At 34.8% G+C, this 23,345-nt stretch overlaps 5 protein-coding genes across 7 annotated transcripts in view; 4 read left to right on the forward strand and 1 right to left on the reverse strand.

Annotated features, from left to right (window-relative positions):
* Window positions 1–3,605, forward strand: part of LOC132173301 (uncharacterized) — an 8,646-nt gene extending 5,041 nt beyond the window's left edge. Inside the window, exon 9 of the mRNA XM_059584760.1 lies at window positions 3,531–3,605. Within this exon, the coding sequence (XP_059440743.1) occupies window positions 3,531–3,605 (75 nt within the window). The remainder of the gene's footprint in view (window positions 1–3,530) is intronic.
* A 1,574-nt stretch (window positions 3,606–5,179) lies between these two features.
* Window positions 5,180–8,567, forward strand: LOC132184392 (calmodulin binding protein PICBP). Of its 2 annotated transcripts, none has more exons than XM_059598021.1 (2): window positions 5,180–8,109; window positions 8,189–8,567. In XM_059598021.1, exon 1 carries the CDS (start codon window positions 5,462–5,464, stop codon window positions 8,093–8,095), a length of 2,634 nt encoding a protein of 877 aa, XP_059454004.1. In that variant the 5' UTR covers window positions 5,180–5,461; the 3' UTR covers window positions 8,096–8,109; window positions 8,189–8,567. The 2 variants fall into 2 exon arrangements, with proteins under 2 accessions (XP_059454004.1, XP_059454011.1); XM_059598028.1 differs by having other exon boundaries at window positions 8,211–8,567.
* A 578-nt stretch (window positions 8,568–9,145) lies between these two features.
* On the reverse strand, window positions 9,146–12,200 carry LOC132170753 (uncharacterized). 2 transcript variants are annotated; one of them, XM_059581849.1, is made up of 6 exons: window positions 11,965–12,200; window positions 11,668–11,876; window positions 10,833–10,938; window positions 9,963–10,084; window positions 9,742–9,863; window positions 9,146–9,640 (listed from the first exon to the last, which is right to left on the reverse strand). In XM_059581849.1, exons 3-6 carry the CDS (start codon window positions 10,936–10,938, stop codon window positions 9,331–9,333), a joined length of 660 nt encoding a protein of 219 aa, XP_059437832.1. In that variant the 5' UTR covers window positions 11,668–11,876; window positions 11,965–12,200; the 3' UTR covers window positions 9,146–9,330. The 2 variants fall into 2 exon arrangements, with proteins under 2 accessions (XP_059437832.1, XP_059437841.1); XM_059581858.1 differs by having other exon boundaries at window positions 10,845–10,938; window positions 11,965–12,199.
* Window positions 12,201–17,104: 4,904 nt separating this feature from the next.
* Window positions 17,105–20,782, forward strand: LOC132185547 (protein trichome birefringence-like 38). Its single transcript, XM_059599313.1, has 5 exons — window positions 17,105–17,395; window positions 18,493–18,664; window positions 18,882–19,057; window positions 19,409–19,567; window positions 20,298–20,782. The coding sequence occupies exons 1-5, from the start codon at window positions 17,112–17,114 to the stop codon at window positions 20,590–20,592; spliced, it is 1,086 nt and encodes a 361-aa protein (XP_059455296.1). The 5' UTR covers window positions 17,105–17,111; the 3' UTR covers window positions 20,593–20,782.
* A 1,067-nt stretch (window positions 20,783–21,849) lies between these two features.
* Window positions 21,850–22,560, forward strand: LOC132185556 (dirigent protein 22-like). Its single transcript, XM_059599321.1, has one exon. It carries the CDS (start codon window positions 21,929–21,931, stop codon window positions 22,526–22,528), a length of 600 nt encoding a protein of 199 aa, XP_059455304.1. The 5' UTR covers window positions 21,850–21,928; the 3' UTR covers window positions 22,529–22,560.
* The last annotated feature ends 785 nt before the right edge of the window (window positions 22,561–23,345 follow it).

Here is a 23,345-nt window from a genome sequence, read left to right on the forward strand (position 1 = left end):
GGTATGGGGCACTCCCACTAGCTCATCATAGTAGGGTAGAACTGACCTCCACAGAAAGACATATCATTTTCCATGGAGTTTTTTGGGTCAAGTAAGAATGATTTTAGGCTTGAATATTTTGAAACCCCAGCATGATGTCCCCTTTAAGTTTTGTAATTTAGCAAGAACATGCATGTTCATACCCATATATCACACTATGCCCTACAGTTTTCCTATGAAAGGCTTTAAGGTGGTATATATACTCCTTTCTATTCATAAGCACCTAGTTTATAGCTCTATTAGATTTAGGTTGTCTAAGGTTCTTTGCTTCCTGCAACACAAGCTTCTTTTTATTTTATTTTATTTGTTTTTTTTATGAAGTACCATAGTATAGGAATCTAAGGATTTTGAGAGGATTAATTGGACCTGTAATTCATCACTTTCAGAGTATCAACCACTAAAAGTTACTTAAAGTAATTGTTACTTTTTAATTATTTTTAAAAATATAACTATTATAGAATTACCTACTAATGAGAAGATTGTAAGTATGCAATAATTACAAAATAATGCCTAAAACTAAATAAAAAATTGCAATACTATGCAATTATTGTTTTTATGGCCTATGTATATATAGGCCATAAAAACATATTATGGGGCTTCTATCACATAATAATTATTGATGATACATTATATTGTCGGTGCAAGGTATATATATATATATTTCTTTTTCTTTTTATGCTGTCTTTCTAAGCTATCTCAAAACTAGGTTCAAAGAGAAAAAATTCCTCTAATCCAATATTTTTAATTGACATTTGTTTTTAGAATTTAATTTATTAAAAATTGTTGGATCAGACCTTTGACCATCTCATCTAAAAATCAATTGGTGTCCAGCGAGGAAAGCCAAATCCTTTTATGGCATTCGAAATCGCAACTCGCAAGGCGTGTTCTAAGAGCCGTCAAAATGAGCAGAGTGGCATTGTTAAACCTCAACAAAAATGTATGTGAAAATCACATATTTTAAAGACAAATGTCAATTTAATAGAATGTGTTAGAGGAGAGAAACTTTGTTCAAATAAGTTGATATTGTATCATTGATTTGAATTTGAATCCCCTCACAGCAAGGTATAGGGAATGTAAGGGAGGAGAAAGGCTATCCTATTCTGGTTTCAGTTGCTCAAACGAAAAGAAAAATGTGGCACTTAAAAGCTTATGTAGGATTCCCTACAATTTTAAAAGAAATTGTAGATTCTCAAATTGCAGAATTTAGGTAGTTTTTAAGTATGAAAACACTCAAAAAATACCACATATTAAAAATGTAGCATGTGATCAAGGCAACCATAAAGAATTTCATTCCCAAAAGGTTTTATCTTTCACTTTTGCAGAAACGTTCATTTTCCAGCAAACCAAAAGACGCGGTTTTTAGCTTAACATTTTTTTTTTTTTTTAACATAAAGAGCATAAACCTGATGAAAATATACTCGATTCTCAACTGTAACATGCTACATTTTTAATAAGGGTACGTTTGAGATTGTGATTTCGTAAGAATAATCTGTATTTTAAAAGATATCGCAAAATATAAGACGTTTGGCATTGCGATTTAAAAAACACTTAATTTAAAATAGAAAAAAAAAATATGCGATTTCTATAAGCAGGTTAGGGGGTACTGCTTATTTGAAAAAATGCGAATTTAAACCAAAGTCACAATTTCTCATGACAAATATCTAATTAAAAAGTATTTTTTAACATATTTTACCAAATGCCTTTGCGATTTTAAAAAGAAACGATTTCAAAAACGCAATTTTTAAAAATACAAATTTTAAAATCGCACTTATTGAAATCGCAATCCCAAACGGACCCTAAGTAGCATAAGTGTTTCGATGTCTAAAAACGACACAAATTTTCATAATTTGATGTAGAGGATTTTGATATGCAATTAGTTGTGCATTTTCGCCTAACCTTAGAAATGTGATAAGATTCAATACCCAATTTCATTTCATTGAGATGAACCAAGAAGTTAAGGACAATAATATTTTCTTTTCCTTTTCTTTCTTGGGCTACAAAAGAGACTGATTGAACCTAAGTTTGAAGCAAAGGGTTGATTATAAATTTATAACCATCCCAATTGACACAAACTTGGAAATCAACAAATACTTTTGCTTCTCATGGATGGGACCCCATGCTTAATGAACATCATGGAAATGGAAGAGTTCCTTAGTCCCTACGTATGATAATTAATGGGTATTAATTGCCCATTACAGTCACCCATCAAAAAGGTAATCCAAAAGAGAAAACAAAGAAAGAAAGAGAAAGAAAGGTGTACACTAGTAAAGTGTGTGTCACCCGGAAGATAGGGGAACTAGTAGTCAGTGTCGGCTGGATTTTGGAAAAGATAACAAAAGAGAAAGGACACCAAATTGTATGGCATATTTGGATTTGCTAGAAGGAGAGGTTTCCTCCAACCCTATTCAGAAGAACAATATTTTGTCAAATGATTTTATTTTATTATTATTATTTTAATACCCACTAGACGCTTGTGCATGGACCATTTAGTTTAGTTAATTGTAATGAGCAAACAACTGGATGATAAAATATTATCACGAGGAAAAAGTGTTTCATGTTGCAAATTAACTTTTTTGATTGTGCAATATTTCTGGTTGTATAGGAGTAAAGTTTGGATGAGGTAAATTATATATATACCATGTCAAATCTTAGCTTATAATGCAGTTAATCGTATGGTCATACTCGCCAATAGACGCTTGCAAGGAGGAGTAAAAACAGTCGGAGACTTACCGGGAGTCGCCGATGAAGAAACTCTCTAATGTTTAAGTTAACAAATGTAAATGGTGAATTGCTCTAAGAGAGTTAGATTGTTTGTTTAGAGAAGAGTTGAGTGAATGTACTTGAAATGATCACATGCCTTCTCCTTATATGATGTGCCCACTAACGAGGTATGACCTTAGTGCTGAATTACGGCCCTGACCAAGTGTGACATTAGATTTCACACTTGTTGGTAGTTAGAACGAGACCGGAGGGTAGTTATTCTCAATGCTACACGCTCAACATTCTCTAAGCAACCATCACACTGGCACATTAGCTTTCGATAGTTGGTTGGGGCCTATGGTCTTAGCTTGATCATCTTGGCTCTGTGGCTTGGGCTTCTGAAAATTTAAAAACAATGACTAACCCAATCTATTAAATTGATACATGTTAATTCTATTAAAAATAATGCACGTAAAAATTATATTCTATAAAAAGAGATGTTAGTTTAATAAACTAAATTAAAAATAATTTTTTAAACCCAATTTAAAAAAGAAAACTTTGTCCAATTCAATTTAAAAGTAGTCATTAAAATTTTGAAAAAATCCTTTTTTTTTTTTTTTTTATAAGTCAAGGAAAAATTCTTTGAAAGTCAATCAAAACACACATTCTTGGATTAAAAAAAAAAAAAAACACACATTCTTGATTTTTTTGGGGTTTTGAATTAGGCGTAGGCATTTGATGGTGGCATGTCCAAAGAGTGGGACCCATTCTTTTTTATATTTTCTTTGTAGGCAACCGACAACGTGCCTTGCATTGGGGATAGAGAAACGGAGCGTCTGCAAAAAGGCACCCTGGGCCCAGAGTAGGGCCCACGGGCTGCCCATTATCGCCGACCGCCCGGCTCGGCTTTTGTAAAGTGCAACCGCCCTATCTTTATCACTGGCTGTTCCCATTCAATAAGAAAATAGTCCACTTTGTTAGCCAAAACAAAAATTAAATAAAATAAAAGTCCATCGCATCTTTAAAATAGTCCACCTAATAAATATTTATCAGGCTAATTATTAAATAATTTTAAATTTAATTCTGGCAAACATGATAGTGTGACGTGAACTGTTGTGTCAGTTTGTAATTCCATATAATTAAGATAAATTGAGATTTTATGATTAAAATCTGATTAAGAGTCATAATATCATACGTGCGATAAAAGTTATAAAATTCATGCTTTTTGGAAAGTAACTCCTTTTCTAAGTCATATAAACTTTAATCAATGTGTATGATATGATTATTTTAGAGAAATTTTATGCAGAACCTTTTTGTTTATTTATTTATTTTTGTTTATAGAATCATTTATTGGAATTCTAAATGCTGATGTGAAGCATGTATAAGCTTTTAAGATCATCAAGATTCTTCTAAGGAAACTGTGTAATGAAGTTCTTAATCATCTCTAATAGATTCTTAAGTTTCCTTAATCATTATATATCTTGTTAAATTGATGATGAGATGCTTAAACTCTGCACCATTTAATTAAATACAATTTATTCAGATTTTCATACCTGAACTTTTCAATTTAATGAGCTGAGTTCCTTCTAGTAAGATCCGTAAGAGCATTATGATAACCTCAAACAAAAACAAAAAAACATACCCATCTTCAGCTTTGAAGTTGCTCCCAGGGACAGAATTATGGGGCAAGGGGTCCATGCCCCCTCCAGCTTTAAATTTTTTTCATATATATAGTCTAAAAATTAAGTTCGGTCCCTCATTCATGCTTTGTTCTCTCACGAGAAATCTTAATTCTGTCTGTGATTGCACCTAAACATGCATTAAGGCGAATGTACGTTTCATGTAAAACCAACTGCACCAAATTAGATGTGCTAGTTTGCAAAGTACTATTACGATTAGGGATTGTAATTTCTAACAATTTTTGTTGCTCAAGAGAGCTTACATAAAACTCAATTACAACAAATTACTGGAGATCCCAATCTGGTGTTGGATGTTTCATGTTTGTGCAACGTGTCAATGTATATGTGGCGGCCGGACTGATGCTATGAGAATTAAAAATCACCATCAACTATGCAACCCCTTGGGCTCATTGAAACCTATTTTTATTAAATTGTTCAACAATCAACTACTACTACCCATCTTCCATTCAAGCATTTAACCTCATTAACCACAATTTAATGCATAGAAACATTGAGGAGGCTTATAATTAGGACAATGATTCTCTCAATTTCACTAGAAAATGGAGAGGAGCTACTGTATAGAGAAATAGTGGGTTAGACGGTCTAATCACCATTAATTTAATCCCTTAAAAAAATAAGAAATAAAGTGAGGTGCCAAATGTATTATTCCCATGGCACACGGAAATAATTCAATTCAGAAAATGCCCAAAACAGAGGGCCCTAAACAGACCTAATGGTGCAGGTCAGCATCAGACACTTATCTCAGCCTTATTCAAATTTCATCTGCCAAACCGCAGTTGAAAATCAACAAAAAGGCCACCGACTGCAAGCCAAAGAAAACCAAACCAAGAAGAAGAATCTTTCTTCTTGTTTGGGTTTCAAGAATCCCCTTTCTTTTCCCATGCAAATTTCATATTAGAGCAAACCACAAGAGACCTACCTTTCTTCCAAGGCTTGAACTCCCTTTTCCCAAAGGGAAGAAATTAAGAAAACCCACCTCGAATTCATCTCCATATGTTTGTCATGTTGGTTTTCCTCTAAAAATGGTTCAAAGAAAGGTACCCAACAAGCTTGGAATCCAAGCTGATCATGTCAAATCCGAAAAGCTGTTGGCAAACCTCAAAAAACCATCTTCTTCTCAATACCAGGATGGCAAAAACAGAGGAGCTGATATGAAGAAGAAGATAAAGAAGTCAAGATCAATCAAGCTTTCAGATATTGAGAGCTTGAGATCATCTCCTACAAGAAGGAACATATCACAGCCCGGAAAGCCGCCGCCGGCAATCCCACAGAAGCAGCAGCAGCAGCAGCCTCTGATCAAAGCATCTGACGGGTCACCAAATTACATGAAGTCCACCAGCTGTTTTGAAGCAAGGAAGGAGCAGTCTCTGGTGAGTCCTCGGAATACTCAAACCGGTTCTGAAAGTAAGAATATGAGTAGAAGAAGCTCTAGCAATTCAAAACATAGCTCTGCTTCTGGTAATAAACCAGCGAGAGCTTTAACAAGAGCATCTAGTTTGAAGCTGGCGAGGACTTTAATAAAGACACCTAGTTTCAAGCCGGCAAGAGCTTCGGCTAAAAAGTCTTCCAGAGTTGTTCTTTGTGCAGATATGAATGCACAGAGATCCACCTGTTCTTCCACTATGAAGGACTCAAAGTTTCCACCATACCTTATGCTAAGTCCTGGGGCAACTGAATCTGAAGGGACTTCAGTTATGAAGGTTTGCCCCTACACATACTGTTCTCTTAATGGTCATCACCACTCTCCTTTGCCTCCATTGAAGTGCTTCTTGTCGGCAAGGAGACATTTGTTGAAGACCCAGAAGACTATGAAAATGGAGGCTCTAAGCCCACGAAGAGCAAAGCTGTCTAGTAAAGAAATGGAAGAAATCGATGCTACAAAAATGATCTTTGATGAGAAGTCTGCAGACAAAGAAGATGTGGAAATAGAATTTTTCATTGAAATCTATGGTAAAAGTAAGGAGAATGGAGATAAAGCTGAAATAATTGATGTTGCTGGAGACGTTGATGAAGAAGTGGCAAAGCACAGTGACAAAGAACAAGTTGCAGAGAGCCTGTCCCATGGATCAGCTCAATCTGAGGTTGATTTTGAGGAAAAGCTCCAACAATGGGGTGATATTATTGCAATAGAGATGGAAACCACAGAGAGCCTTCCCGGAGAACAAGTGAAAGATGCAGATGAAGAATTCCTACGTATCTTGGCTCAAGAAAAAGCAAACATGGGGAGCTTCTGCACTGTCATTGAAGCAGATGATGCTGATTCTGAAGCTACCAATATGGAGTGGGAGGAGGAGCATCTTTCTGCCTCACAGCTTGATAGCGAAGCCGACTATTCAATCATGACGGATGATGAGTCTTTTGTGTACGTTGGGTGTTCATCAGACACCAAGAATCCTGATTTTCATGACAATGACATGGATAGCAGCTGCAGTGAAGTGATTATGTCTGATGAATTACTGCAAGAACTATTTGCAGAGGAGGGTGCAAGCTCTGAAGCACCATCTGATGATGATTCTGCACTACATGTCATGCATCAGAACTCAGAGATTCATGACTCTAGCCAAGCGTCCGAGAGCCTAAAATGCATCCAACTTGTTTCAACTGAAGATGCATTTGAGGAATCAAAAACTGCAGAAGAAGAAAATGGACAATCCGAGACAACTTTATTCAGCACAGAGGAGGAGCCAATCGTGGAACCCAGAGCAACCAGCGAGGACATTCAAGAGAAGAACAAATTTGCTGAAATCAATCCTCAACTTGGAGATGAAACCAATTGCACCAGCCAAGCAGCAGATGAAGTTTCAAATGATGAGCAGAAGCATAAGACTCTCCAAGATGATGGAGATGAAATGGAAGAGAAAGAGCAAGCAGATGATGCCAAGATATTGATTGAAATCCAAGCTTCGGATGTCTCTTGTTGTTATTCTGAAGCAGACCAAGTCAGTAATTCAATTGAAGAGAATGTTGATGATGGCTTTACAGATGAGACTCAAAATTATCCGTCTGATGGGCAGTCTGAGAGCTACAGTGTTGTTGAGGACCAGAACATGGAGAAAGACCAAGGTGATGCGAAGAAATTCAAAATCTCAAGTTCAAGGGATGATGAGGGGCAAAGCAATCCAATGGTGATTAAATCCATTTCAGCTGAAGAGAGCATAGAAGAAGTTGAAAAAATGGAAGTGGAAGATTACACCAGTTCAGATGCAGCAGATGTATCAACAGTAGCCAAAGGTGCAACCAGTCCAGAAACAGAGAGAACATTCTTCCCAGCTGGAAGCAATCCCAGCCAAGAACTGCCTGACAGCTGCAACAGTCAGAAATGGACTACTAGAAGAAAGAGGCATATGAAGGATGAGGACGAATTGAGGGAATTCAACCCAAGAGAACCAAACTATCTGCCTTTAGTTCCTGATCCAGAAGCAGAAAAGGTTGATCTGAGGCAACAAATGATGGATGACAGGAAAAATGCAGAGGAGTGGATGGTTGATTACCACCTTCAACAGGCTGTTACCAAACTTGCTCCAGCTAGGAAGAGGAAGGTGGCGCTACTTGTTGAAGCCTTTGAAACAGTCATGCCGACATCCAAATTTGAAACCCATTTGAGGAGTAGTACAGCAGCCTTTGTTCATGCAAGACCCATGCAAGCTTGTAGCTGATAGGGCTTACTGAGGTAAATATAGAAACTATTTCGATGGCATGTTTATCATTAATTATCATTCTCTAATTCTGTTTTTAAACAATCATAACAGAGATCTATTGCAATCTCTACAGCCAAGCCTTGAGTTTCATGAGTAAACTGCATGTTCTAAGATCAACTACATTGTTGTTCTGCTCCAGTTCAGAACTATGGAGAAGGCATCCTGGGATCCAGTGATGAACTGATGTTCAAATGGAGATTGAAAGGTAGAGAGTGTTGTGTTTTCAACTAAGCTTTGCGGCTGAAATTTTAGTTTCTGCTTCAATAATATAATTATGGTCTGTAATTTGTGTGTGTGGTACAAATCGATCCTTCTTTGTTACAGTGGGGCACTTGTTCCTCCGAATGTTGGTGATTAACTCTTGTTGTTGTGTCTACTATTGTGAACTAATACTTATCAGCCAAGTTTATGTTGACGATGTCTTTATTAATCTCCATGTCATTCTCGTTTGGCACTACAATTTCGTAAACTAAAACTGCGATTTTAAACCAAATAGTAGAAAATGTAAAATAGTTGATGATCATGCAGGATTACAGTCATCTGTAAGTAAAATAAGCTCTCATTTTTAAGCATCTTATGCCCGGCACATCAATATTTGGTCTCGCTCGAACATCAAGTAATTAACAAAAAAGCATAAAAATACTTTCAAATGACATTATAAGCTTCAATATCCAGAGAGCCTGAGATCAAACTTGCAATAAAACAGGGACATGAATACCGATGATAACCATAAAAGTTCAGTCTTGGCAGGCTTGCAGAAAATTTTATGACAGAATCTGTACAGCATAGTTCATGTAGAGGCTCCCCTATACACCAGGGAACAGGAAACATCTTAAAATAAGCTACTGACTCTTACAATCTTGTTAAATACATAGCCGTCTGCATGATTTTGTGCTTTCGTATTTGGAGCTCTATTTTCCGATAGCATCTCTACAAAATGATTAACATTCATCATAGTATCTCTACATATGTATGGACTGCTGACATGATGATCATCATACACAATCATAATGAACCAAACTGATTAGATTTTCATCAATAGAATAAATTCAACAATAAATGCTGTCAAGTTGAGGAGTTCTTTTCCTCAATTTTTTTTTTTTTTTTTTTTTAAATAAAAATATTTTGTAATACAAGGCATTATTTCCGAATCTAAAATACAGTGGCTAATTGTACAGAAGCCACAACCCTGTCTACTTTTCTACAGGAAAATGTACTTCGAGTGCAGGAGATTCTGAAAGAAGTGCTTGGAGCTCTCCGAAGTAATTTTCTAGACGACTGCAGTCTGAACTTTGCTCTTGCATACCAGCTACATGAGAACTATCCTCAGCATTTTCACTTCGTTCCAGAGCTTTTTTTGCCATGATATCATCGTTAAAAAGCTTAAGAGCGTCTGCTGTTGAAAGAGAGTGAACAGATTCATACAAGACCTTGAATTCATTTCTCTTTTCTTGTGTTTCAATTAACCTTTCTTTTAACCCATCTGGAAGGGATGCCAACACACTTCATCCATGTCGCAGATCCCAAAAGTAAAAGAAAATTATTCAGTCAGTAGCAATCTTAAGTAATTCAATCTTTTTCTACAATCTAGATAACAGCAGTACCTGGTAACACCTCTTACAACACCCCAGTTGTACCCAACAAGGACTGATTGCTTAAAGCCAACATTAAATCCTTCTTGTGCAGAAGCTTCTTTTCCTGCAGAAATACCTTCACGATATCCATGCTGAAAAAATCAACAAATAAAAAGAATTAATTCACATAACCATTTAACCTTATGCACAGTAAAAATCAGGAAAATAGACTGGGAAAACTGTCTAATTACTGTATGAAATTGGTCATGTCTCCTCTGCCATTCCCTGTCCAATTCAAATGATTCATCCAATTCATCTCCGGAATTATCCCATATAGCTCCATCGTCTTGCTGCAAGTCATCCCCATCAAAATCTGTAACTTAAAAAAGATGAATCAGATTTATTGCTAAAGTACCAAAATATCACATACTACCTAAAGAAGGTTCTTCTGTAACAATTATTAAGATAAAAATTAAGGAATAGTTCTTGCATGAGCAATTCCAAAAGCAATCCTTGAGCTGAAAAGGCGATCTTTACTCAAATATCTAGAATAGGAAAATGAATCTTATAACCAAGTACAATAACGTCAATCACTCTCGAAACCGAATGCAAGGAGAAAGGGTGTACTTTTGTCTTGAATATCCAGAACTAATATGCTTAAATATGTAAAAAGTGAAAACACATCTATATTGACCGCAGAAGAAATAACACATGATCCTAGCAAATACAAACAACTGGAAGAAGGGAAAAAAAAGGAAGGTTTTGGTGATCTCCAAATAAAACAAATCAGTGTCGAAATTTTTTGTTTAGATAATGACACGCAGACAAAGAAAGCAGCTTGCTTGGTGAGGGCGCATCCCAGATCTGAGCTCAAGGCTTCACTTAAACTTAAGATCCCTCTTTCAGGTGCTAACACTAACCATTAACTACCGTTCATTAAAGTTTATTACTAAAAAAAATGAAAAATAAAACAAAAACAGAGAGAACTAAACCAAAGAACTTTGGCAATTAATTTAGCCCAAAAAAGAAACATAAGAAAATTAAATGTAATGAGAATTTGGCAATTAATTATTTTCAGACAGATTTGTATCAAAACAGAGAAATAAAACTAACATCTATACCATGTGAATCACCTTCTTTACTAATGGCAGTTGAAGAAGAACCCAAGTCTATCTTTGATAGCTTCAAACTTTCTGAGTAAAGCTCTTCAGCAAGACTACCCTCCATCTGTGCAACCATAATCAAGTAAGTGAAACCAGAAGTAGCAAAGTCCAATATCAATAAGTAAAACAGCTCAGAATAATATAAGGATTCTCATCAATGAATTATCCTAACAGCATATGCAGACAAATCGGAAAGAAATAAGCTGCAAGTGCAGTGTGCTTGCATAAACACAATCACCAACTTCTAAAGCTCCAATTTGCAAAATTCAACATTTATTTTGACATGATTGAAATATACTAGAAAATATAAATGGGCACGAGAGATGCTAAAACTCAAACGCAAGACTACACATATCCATACATCGACACACAATCGGAGAAGTTCAAAGCAGAGTTTTGACCAAAAGAAAATACTAACAAACGCACAAAAGGTCCACAACTGAGGTAATTATTGTAAAATTAAAAAACCTTGGCCCAGTACGACATTTCATCAAACAGATAGAATGCCCAAACTTGTTAAAAATCATACCAAAAACCCAATCATCAAAAGGGTCAATATTTTACCACAAAAATCAATATCCCACAACAAACCCAGCAATACCCGATCACTAAACTGTAAAAAGCTTCAAAATTTTGATACAACAAAATCCATAGATATAATATTCGAGATGATGCACATTAAATTTTTTTTTTTTTTTCTTTCAATGACAGAATATATTTGAAGCGAGATAAGAACAACAGGTATTGTTCTAAAAAGAGAACAAATAATAAGGCACTGTTTGACTTGGATTACCTTAAATCCTTTTGCCACTGTTGGGTGGGATGACTTCCAATAACTTTGGAATCTCTTCTCTGTGTGTGTCTCTCTGTTGGTGGTTTTATTAATATACGTGGTACAATAGCCTGACTTTTCTCCAATCTCTACTCGGAAAATTAACGTGTAGTGATGTTGGACCTGGCTTCTATGCTTGGATGGCCAAGATTCTACCAAAGCTTTTTAACCTAAAAAAGCAACGTCGTTTGGTGACAGCAAGCAAAAAATCAGAGATAATAAAAACTGATAAAAAGAATACACAAAACAAAAACTAACCTGTCAAGAGAGTCTTGGATGACCTCTGTAGGTGGAAACAGATGGTTTGATTCCCACTGGTGCAAACTCAACTCTATTTTTGCTTCTGTTCACCTTGATTATGCAAATTCAGAAGGAAATCCATGGCTTGGAAGCAGAATCGGAGCTCAGGGCTTTGGGCGTAGAGAATTTGGGTTTCAGAAGTTCAAAGACTGTTGGGCTTCTCAAGTTCAAAGAATTGGGTATCTTGCGTCTAACTAAGCTAGGAGATGACCGTTAACCGTTTTGTGTGCAAGTTACCAAACGGCGTTGTTTTTCGGATAAAAAAGCCCTTGGTAAAATCTTGGCCATCCAAGCAAATTACCGCAGATTGAAGCCAGGTCCAGTGATGTTATAGTATATAATACTTAGGGGAAACTTCACTTTGATCTCCTGAACTTTTACCCGATTTTATAAATTCTCTTGAACTTTCAATTACTCTCAATTAGAACCCTTTCATTAATTTTAGCCGTTAAACATACAAAAAAAATCAAAATGTCCTTGATTTTCATTTTTTTTTTAAATAAAAAAACGTTTTGGAAGTTAGAATTTTATACAAAAGTCAGGGGTATAAACATCATGTAATGTTTAAAATCTAACGGAGGGATCCACATTGAAAGTAATTGAAAGTTCAGGGGTCCAAAATGAGATATTTGAAAGTTCAGGAGGGTTTGTAAAATCGAGTGGAAGTTCAGGAGGCCAAAGTGAAGTTTTCCCTAATACTTATTATCACTAAACCCTAAATTTGGGGTAGTTTCCGATAATTAGTAATTCGGGTAGTAAATATACGAGCTAATTTAAAGCGCATATACTTATGTTAGTGGAACGAAAATGGAGAGGATTTTGTTAGAGTACAATTTAGTAGGGCAAAATTGTATTTTCAATTAAAAAGACCATTTTACCTTCTTATTTTTGCCTAACCGGTTCTTTTTCATTTTCTTTGAAATGGAGATGATCCTTTTGGCATATTAGTTTTCTTACATTTGTTACACAAATTTGCTAGCAATTTTGATAACAAATTACTAACAAAGATTGGAACCTAAAACTTGCACTTTGTCGGAGCTTCAATTTTGCAATTCATTTGGTACTAAAAGTGCAGATAGTATAGTCCTCAAGGGGTAGCTCAATCAGCTGTAGACTACTCCTAATGAAGCGGAAGTCACTAGTTCGAATCCCCCATTTTCTTCCCTTGTGTGGACATGTCAAAAAAAAAAAAAAAGATAAAAGTGCAGATAATATAGTTGATGTGTTGTGACTTTTTTTATTGCAATGTTTCTTTTTTGGGTAATTAGGTTACCAATTCTTTGTGCTTTTCGTCATTTTAACGTTAAGAAATTGACGTGAAAATATAATTATTTCCCTAAAATATAAGATAACAAAATAATAATAATAATAATAATAATAATAATAATAATTGAGTTGAGTACTTATGGGGCTCGTGGCCATGAGCCACCCCTTCATATTGGGGTGACCATGAGCCACCCTTTCTCTTAGGATTCGGCTTTTGACCACCCCATTCAAAAGGGGTAGAGCCACCCGTCATATCGAGTGACCATGAGCCACCCCTCTCTTAGGATGTGGCTTTTGGCCATCTCATTCAAAGAAAGTGGTTTTAGCTTTTTCTATCAAGTGGTCGCAAACCATTGTGGTGACTAGGGCACAACCCAATCATGGTTAGATCGAGTGTTCCCATACACAACTATTTAAGTAGTTGAGTTGGGTGACAAAGTATAACCACATTTTTTTTTTTTTTTTTTTTTTTTTTTAAATTTTTTTTTTAAAAATATATATATTTGAGGAGCATACTTGTAGTTTTTCATTTATTTTGAAGAAAATACTATAGAAGTCTCGAATTTAGGGTTTGCCTAAATTCAAGTCTCAAATCTATTAACTTGAAAATTGAGGTCTTAAAAGTCAAAATTGTAAAAAACACAAAGGTTTGTGACATTTACATTTTCATTTTTTTTTAAAAGAATTATTTTAATGAGGAGGGTGTTTGTTTGGGGTTTCACATTGTCTAATGACCAAACATATGCAGTAACATTTGAGAATGTTTTTTGTGGCATATTGGTTGCATGAAATGTGTTCATTTTTAATTTGTTTTGTAATTAAGAGAGATGGTGTTAAGGTATATATATCTTTATGAGTATGAGTACTTAATTAGTCCCTCGTATATATAATAATCACAAAAATAGATAATCCACAAAATATATAAATATTAGTCCAACCCTTTTTCCCCTTGATTGTCAAGGACGATGAGAGCATGACCAAGTGAAAAAGAAAAAGAAAAAGAAGAAGTAATTAATTATGAGTTGTTGAAAGATGTTAAGCCTAATGATGTGGGGGATGAAAAGGTAACACATATGGAGGAGACAACAAAAGATGGTGCCCAAATTAATTGACCCTGTTTATTCTTTGATCCCATTATAGATTTATGTGGACTTTGTTACCCAAAAAAGTCTAGAAAGTGAGGCTCTACTTTTTCTCTAGAACTCTCATTCTTTCTTCCTTGGGGCAACACTAAGGAAGAAATTACAGAGGAGAGAAGATCTAGATCTAGATCTTTTCTCCTTTGTGATTTCTTCTTCGGTCTTCTTAGTGGTCTCTTCGGGTTTCTGTGTCGAGTTTGTAGATCTAGAGCTAGATCTGGTTCTTCAAAATTAGTTCTGATCATCTTCATCAGCCAAGGCATGTCTTCCTGGGGATATCTATGATGCCGTCCTCCTTCGCTGCCACTTGTGGAGATTTTTTTTTCTTTGATTTTTTTATTCTTTTTGTCTTGGTCTTTGGGTCGAGGAGGTGTAGATTAGTGTGGGGTTTATCTTTCACGGCCGGATTCTTTAGTTTTTTGTTGTTTAAATTTTTTGTTTTTGTATTTAGGCTACCAATGTTTTAGATCTAGTCTGCTGAGAGCAAATATGTTCCATAATTGTAGTTGTAGATATGCATTTCATTGTAAGAATTTTTTGATTGTATCTATGACTTTGTAACCTCATAGTATTTGGCTATAAATTTTCAGAGCTTTATGCTCTGTATGTTGTAAAAGTTTTATGCTTTTGAACTTTTATTAATGAAATTTACAGATTTCTTGTTAAAAAAAAATTATGGATTTATGTGACCTTGTCTTGGTTGGAAGACGCCATAATATTGGGTTTTAGATATCGTGCTGATTGCTCAACCGTTCGAGCTTCAACTGTTCGGATTGTTCAACCACCTGTTCAAATATGTAAAGTTTAAAGCAACTCTCACATGAAGTGTTTTATTACAGTGCAATAGAACAACCTTATTACACGAGATCATACTAGATTTCTTGCCTCATCGGATTTGAAGAGCAAACTACTTGGAGGAAAGGATTCTTTAAGTTTGAACCACACAACATGAGATGGATTAATGCAATTATGATTCCAATCTGTTTCTAGTAAGCTATCATGATTTATTATGAATCATGATAGCAAAAGCCAGGGTGGAAACACCATCAACAAACAAAAGATTGGAAATGCTATTTCTTACAGACGAAAAACAAATCTTACAAAATTAATTTCCACACAAAAGGAGAAGGGAGAGTACATATTTCAAAGCTTCATAATCTCAAATCAAAAACTTCCTTTGTTAAGGCAAAATCTGAGTATATATATATATATACTCAGATTTTGCCTTAACAAAGGAAGTTTTTGATTTGAGATTATGAAGCTTTCTGAGTATATATATATATATATATATATATATATATATATATATTCGGGTCAATATGAGTTGTCATCCTAAAAATCCTGGAATATATCCTGAGTTCTTAAATAAATATATTAAACTCTATTAGAAAAAGAAAAATATTAAACTCTCAAAATCTAAAAATTTTCAAATCTCAACCATCTTTTTCAAATTTAATGGCCGAGATTTTGTCATATAAACATTTATTGCCTCTATAAACTCAATATTTATTATATCATCGTAAAAAATCTTGATTCAATTAAACCATTATTTGTTTTTTCTTTTATTTGATCACGAGTATCATGCACTTGGCTTCTCCTTAATTACACTTGACTTCTCGAAGATGTTAAATCATGGATTATCTTAAAAATTAACTAACAATAAAAAATTAAATATTTAATTAATATTCTAACAAGTTGAGGAAGCCCGGTCGTCCAATAGTATACATTGTTTGAGGATTTGCTTCTTGTCCCTATAAAGATGGTAGTTTTTTTTTTTTTTTTTTTTGGGCATGGTTAATAGATAAAAGCATGGTTTTAAAACAACTGTTGAATCATTGTTTTGTAACATGTCCCGCATCCAAACAAAGATGGAACAAATGGGAGGTTAGCCGCTCCCAATGAGGATATTGTTTCAACCAACCCCATGATTGCAAATGCAGCAAAAGAAATGCTAGAAATCATATTTTTATTCTACAACTATTTTATAATGCTAACGTTTCAATGTCAATCAATATTTAAATTTTTTTTTTAAAACAAAGATTGAGATTCAAAGATTAGTTAGAACTGTCACATTAACTTAATTAGTAAGATAATTATGAGGTAAAAATATAGTTTCTGGTGTTGTTCTTTAAGACACGGCAACACTTTTCTTCTTTTGGGTTAATGATTATAATCAAATTGAGGAAGCAATCTTGATTTGTTCTAATCTTCTCTCTCTCTCTCTCTCTTAGAGAGACAGACGTGCAAGAATGAGGCCAATGATAAGGGATAGTGATGTCTTGAATTGGGATGTACAAACAAGTCATGTGTGGCATGTGAAGATCACTTAATGCTCCACATATCTAAAACTTGGATCATGCTAATTGTTTGACTAATCTTGCCAAATACCCTTTTCTAAAGAAGGGATCTCTGGACCAAGATGGAAAAATCATGGGACCCCAAAAGGAAGGCAGCATTAATTTCATTCCCTTCATCCTTAAATTACAGACATAATCCTATATATATATATTGGTAAAAACTTGTCAACCATGTGTGTTGGCCATGTTTATGGGATATTTTTAAGGTAATCATCATAGAATAACTAGGAAGATTCTCTGCTTACATCTGTCTCTTGTATATATATATATACATACATATAATTATGATTCTAATCTCTCTGGCTCTCTCCCCTGCACCCTCTCTCTCTCTGCAGAAACAAAGATGGGGTTTGGAACTCAGAGGTGTTGTTCCATCCTTGTTGCATTGTTGGTGATTTACACACCTCTTTGTTTAGCAAACAATAGAAGAAGCAATGTGAAGTGGAGAAAACAGCAAAGTCACTGCAACTTGTATGAAGGAACTTGGGTGGAGGATGATTCTTACCCTCTCTATGACTCTCTGACATGCCCTCACATCCGCAAGGAGTTTGACTGCCTAAAGTATGGCCGCCCTGATAAACTCTACCTCAAGTATAGATGGCAGCCAAATGAATGTGATTTACCCAGGTACTCTGTCTTTCTTGCTCTTCACTTTCTGCAGAATGTGCGTGTATTTGATGGATTGGTAGCTTTGCACTATTAGGCTTGTGAGTCATATAAAGCATTGATCATGTTCATGTACCTTTCTTGGCCTACCTTGAATTTAACGACCTTCTAGAAAAGGTACTCTTCGTGACTATTTGAAAAAGTGGCGTTTATTTTTCTCCATGTTCTCTGACTTTTTCTCTGAGAAATTTCCAGTATGCCTGCCATCTTTTTGCAGAATCTGCACACACCCTTTACTTTTCTTTATCCAGCAAATCAATATTCAGCACCATATTGAATGCTGATTTGGTTAAACCCTTAAAATCATAATAAAAAGATTACCCAATGCAGATAAGAGTATGAATATATATCGTTTTTCCTTTTCTTCCTTCTTCTTCTTCTTCTTCTTCTTTTTTCCTTAAAAAATAAAAAATAAAAAATTGATTATTCGTTTCTTGAACCACTAGCATTTGACATAATACTATCGTCACTAAGGCAATTATTTTATTAGTTGACAAAGAGATGAGTTGTCAGTAGTGCAGAAAGCAATACCATATATGGTCCTTATATAGGAAGGAACAAAGAAGCAATCTCATGCCAACACACATCTCAAATGTGGTCCATGTCCTGTGCACATAGCATAGGTTTGCAGGTTTTTTTATTTATTTTTTCCTCTAATCATGTTTTCATAGACTTAATATGATCTTCAAATATTTTTCTGCCATAAATAAGTTTTAGGTAGCTAGGAGAGAATTTGTTGAACAGATGGAACAACTAAGCGATTCCTTGCATAAAATCTAGAGGATCTTATTTCTTTTTTTTTTTTTTTTTTTTTTCTTTCCCCACCCACACCCCCGCCCCTTTCTTATGAATATTTAATGCCAAATATTGATTTATTTATTTTTTCTATTTTGGGCTTATTTTGAATTTGTTTTGGAGAAAAGATGAGAAAAAAATGAAAGAAATTAAAAAAAAGACAGGGCATTATTACCTTCAAATTAAAATTTAATTTCCCCCACTTTTGGTTAATCTTTTTTCTTACTAATTTGAACAATTACACATGGGAAAAAACATTGCAGATTTGATGGTGAAGATTTTCTACAGAGGCTTAAGGGGAAGAATATCATGTTTATAGGGGACTCCGTTAGTCTCAACCAGTGGCAATCTCTACTATGCTTGCTTCATGCTGCTGTGCCTGATTCCAAAGTCATAGAGCAGACAAATGTGTCAATTTCTACCACCACCTTCCTGGTAAATGAACCTTATACCTACCAAATATTTCAATTAGCTTCTCTTTGAATCATGTCGGGTTCATGTGTTGTCAAAAATTGTTACCCCTAAATGTCGGGCATTGGTTCATGTCGTATTGAGATATGAGTATAAAATTATATATGTTAACCCTAACCCGACACATTTAATAAAATGGGTAAAAACTTTCTATTTCTAAGAGTTGGACTCAACTTTGCAGGACTATGGAGTTTCAGTTATTCTGTTTAATTCCCACTACTTGGTAGACATCGAAGAAGAACAAGTTGGTCGAGTTCTAAAGCTTGATTCTCTGAAGAATGGCGCCCTGTGGAAAGAGATGGATGTTCTGGTTTTCAACACTTGGCTTTGGTGGTACCGCAAAGGACCTAAGCAACCGTACGTATGAGCTCTATACTTCGGGTCCGTTTGGGATTGCTATTTCAATAAGTGTGATTTTAAAAACTGCTACTTTTTAAAATCGCAAAGGCATTTGGTAAATCATGTTAAAAAGTATTTTTTATCAGCACCTCCTAACCTGTTCATAGAAATCGCAGATTTTTTTTTTCTACTATAAATTAAGTGATTTTTAAATCGCAATGCTAAATGCCTTATATTTTGCAATATTTTTTAAAAACGCAGATTATTCTTGTGAAATCATAATCCCAAACACACCCTTCTATGAGAATAACATCATCATGCAGAATGTGGATTTATTGTGTGATGGCTTAATTTTCTGATATATTGCAGATGGGACTATGTTGAAGATGAGAACAAGGTTGTCAAGGACATGGATAGGATGGTTGCTTTTCGCAAAGGTTTGACAACCTGGGCCAACTGGGTTGATGAAGATGTGGATCCGACAAAAACTAGAGTCATTTTCCAAGGAATTTCTCCTTCTCATTACAAGTAAGCTACTTTTTCTTCATTTCCATTTTCAACTCCATTACTGCATCAGAAAAGTTTGTTAAACCACCCGTTATCTCAAAAGTTGATAAAAAAAATTGAATTTAATCATTTAATTAATATTTTACACTATTTTCACGTGTGAACTCAAACTCTTCCTAGAGCACACTTCCTCACAATGTGTTTATAAGTGTGGGGGTGGGTTTCGATGTTCTTTTTTAGCCTCATGTATCTTTGACAAGAAATCAAGTCGGATGATGTACGTGCCATCGATAAATGTAGGAAAATTGTTAAGTTGGTCCTTCTGGTTTGAGATTGTGACAAATAGCTTCATAGTGTTTAATATGTAACTAAATACTCACTGAAAAAAAAAAAGACGACTGTCGTTAAAAAAGTTGACAGAATCTGTTAATGTGCTATATCAACACCAATCATATTGTATTAGAAAAAAAAAAAAACACCAATCATATTGTGACACACATCACAAATAATAAAAAATAAAATAGTTTTAATTTTATTTAAAAAAAAAAAATCAAGAAGGTGATAGAGTCACCCCTTTGACCAAACAGAGAGTGGTTGAACCAACCCTAGGCCGGTCAGCGGCCTAGGGTAGCCAATAAAGCTGAAAGCATAGGTACATAACATATTTACCTTTTGTTTGCACTAAGTTTTGGACTAGTAACATATATTGTCATGTCTATATACTTTTTTGTTTTTGTGTTGATTGAATTAGTGGGGCTGATTGGGGCGAGCCAGAAGTGACAAACTGCTCAAAGGAGACAGAGCCAATAAGTGGGTCAACATTCCCAGGTGGTTTGCCAGAAGCAGCATTGGTAGTGAAAGATGTGTTAAGCAGAATAAGGAAACCTGTTCATCTGCTTGATATAACAAATCTCTCACAACTAAGAAAAGATGCACATCCTTCCTCTTACAATGGATTCAAGGGCATGGACTGCACTCATTGGTGTGTTGCTGGGCTTCCAGACACCTGGAATCAACTTTTATCAGCTGCTCTGATAGCTAATTGAATTTCTTGAATACACAAACACAAAGAAAGAGCTAATTAGCCATGAAAAAGCAAAAGTTCTCAAATAGTTTCCTTGATTTGTAACTTATTCATTGATTTGATTGTTATTGAAAACAATCATAGGGCTAGATGACAATGTAGTAGTTGGGATGGAACATATGAAACTTCTATTTCAAATCCCTGTTACAACAGTAGTTGATGCGTGTCTGATTGATTTAGCCGTTTCAATATGTTTGGTTTGATTTGGGTATTTTAAAAACATAGATTTTTTTAGGAAAAACTTCACTTTAGACTCCTAAACTACCGTGCGTTTTGAGAAGAGCTACCCACAATTCAAAAAGGACAGAAATTTTCTTCAAATCGGTATAGAGGAAATATCCTCCAATCCATGTAAAATAGTGTCAAGTGTCTATAAACATTTAAGTCACATTAAATTATTAACCTCATTAATAGCAGTTTACTAATTTAGACTAAATTTAATGTACCTTTTAAATGTTTATAGACACTTTGCACTATTTTACATGGGTTGAATGATATTTCCTCCATATCGGTTTGGATAAAATTTATGTCCATTCAAAAACTCTCAATTTACACCCCTGAATTTTTAATTTCAATCAATTTACTCCATTCGTCAGATTTTAAACGTTAAAAATGATAAAATGACATTTATACACTTGGCTTTTGTTTTTATAAAATTTCAAATTTACCCTTAATTTCTTTTTTTTTTTTTTTTTAAAAAAAAAAAAAAATCGAAGGAAAATTTGGTATTTTTAGGCATTTCCGTTAGAAGTTAACGGCTAAAACTAATGGATGAGGTAAATTGATTGAAATTGAAAGTTCAGGAGTGTAAATTTAGAGTTTTTTGAATTTTGAGGTTTAAAGTGCTTTTTTTTTTTTTTTTTTTTTTTTTTTACTTAAATCATGATTTTTGTTTTTTCTGTTCAATATGGTGAAATAGGATTACAAGGAAGTAAAAATCAAGAGGGGTAACCTCTTCAACAATAGGCCCGAACATAAAGACGATGCTTGAAATAAGAACAATAAATAGGAAATGAGCCAATAAATGGCTACCTTGAGCTAGAAGTCAAAAAATGAGCCGCACATGATGATTCCTAAAGCAAAAATACTTATCTTTCCTTTAAAAATACTGTTAAAAAGCATTAACGCAAAGACAAATTAAACAGAAAAGATGGTTTCTTGAAGAATCATCAACCAGGCCAGTCCTCTGAAAAAAGCTATTCTCACTTTAAGATAATGGAAAGAACATCAACTTTTTCCTTTGTCCAATCTATAAAATGGTAAAGAAAAAGCTCCGACTCTCTTGAAACAATTCCAGAATGGCTTGTTTTCTCACTTTCATCACCACCCTTTACTCCTTCTTGATCATCTTCTCAACCTCCCTGAACACCATCAGTGGAGCTTTCATTGAGGAATCCTCTGAAGCCATAGCAATAAAGCGCGAAGAAAAGATGAGCCAGAGCCATCTCCACTTCTTCTTCCATGACATCCTCAGTGGCAAACACCCAAGTGCTGTGAGAATTGCAGGGCCACCAGAAAGCACCTTCGACAATTTCGGGAACACAATGATGATTGATGATGCACTCACCGAAGGGCCCGAGCCCACATCAAAGCTCGTTGGAAGAGCTCAAGGCTTCTACTCCATGGCTGCTCAGAACGACGTAGCTTTGCTTATGGTTATGAATTTTGCTTTCGTGGAAGATAAGTACAATGGGAGTAGCATCAGCATGCTTGGAAGAAATTCGGTGTTGGATGACGTGAGAGAAATGCCGATTGTTGGAGGTAGCGGGCTTTTCAGAAATGCTCGCGGCTACGCAATGGCGCATACAAATTTGGTGGATCCAAACACAGGGGATGCCATTGTTGAGTACGATGTTTATGTCTCCAATTTCGAGCTTGGTGCTGGTTTAGCAATATAGGAATATTATTTGTCATGGCAACATTTCTTTAATTTTTGTTTTTCTTTGTTATTTGATTATGCCTTTTTAAATTATTATTTTTTTATGAATATCTAAGTTTTTGGGATAACTAAGAACTTGTTTGGAATTGCGTTTGAGAATAGAGCTTTTAAGTCAAAAATTGTTTTTGGCAAAAGCTTAATTTTTAAGCTTTTGCCAAAAGTGCGTTTTAGCCATTTTTAGGCTTTTTGGATTCTTAAAAGCGCTTTTAATTTTTTTACCAAACACGTACTTTTTTCTTCAAACGGATTTTTTGAGTGATAAATGTACTTTTAAGTCTCACAAACGCAATTCCAAACAAGGTCTAAGTAATGATTTACTATAGTATTAGAACAAGGAGAATAAATAACTTATATAGGGACTTGGACACAAATTAAGTCTGTGCCATCCATTGAAAGAATGGTACATCAGCATAGAAATAACAAAAGTGATTGTTATAACAACAACATATCTAAACATGAAATAAAAAAACAATTAAAAAATCAGATTGTAAACAATCCGAGGAAAATCCATCATCCCAACAATATCAGAACCCAAAAAGCAAAAACATCAAATTGGGATGGTAGATTTTGTTTAAATTTTAGAACCTAAATTTTTATTTCATGGGTTTTTTTCTTTCTTAACTTTGTTGATGAGGGATCGATAGAGAAATGTAAAGATTGTTTTCATAACACTTACTTTTGTTGTTCCATGTTATTGTGTCATTCTCTCTAATTACTTACATACACAATTTAATTAGAGCACTAGCAACGACTTCCTTAAATCTCATTCCCTTTCC

This window comes from Corylus avellana, chromosome ca1, assembly GCF_901000735.1.
Source record: "Corylus avellana chromosome ca1, CavTom2PMs-1.0".
NCBI classification, from domain to species: domain Eukaryota; kingdom Viridiplantae; phylum Streptophyta; class Magnoliopsida; order Fagales; family Betulaceae; genus Corylus; species Corylus avellana.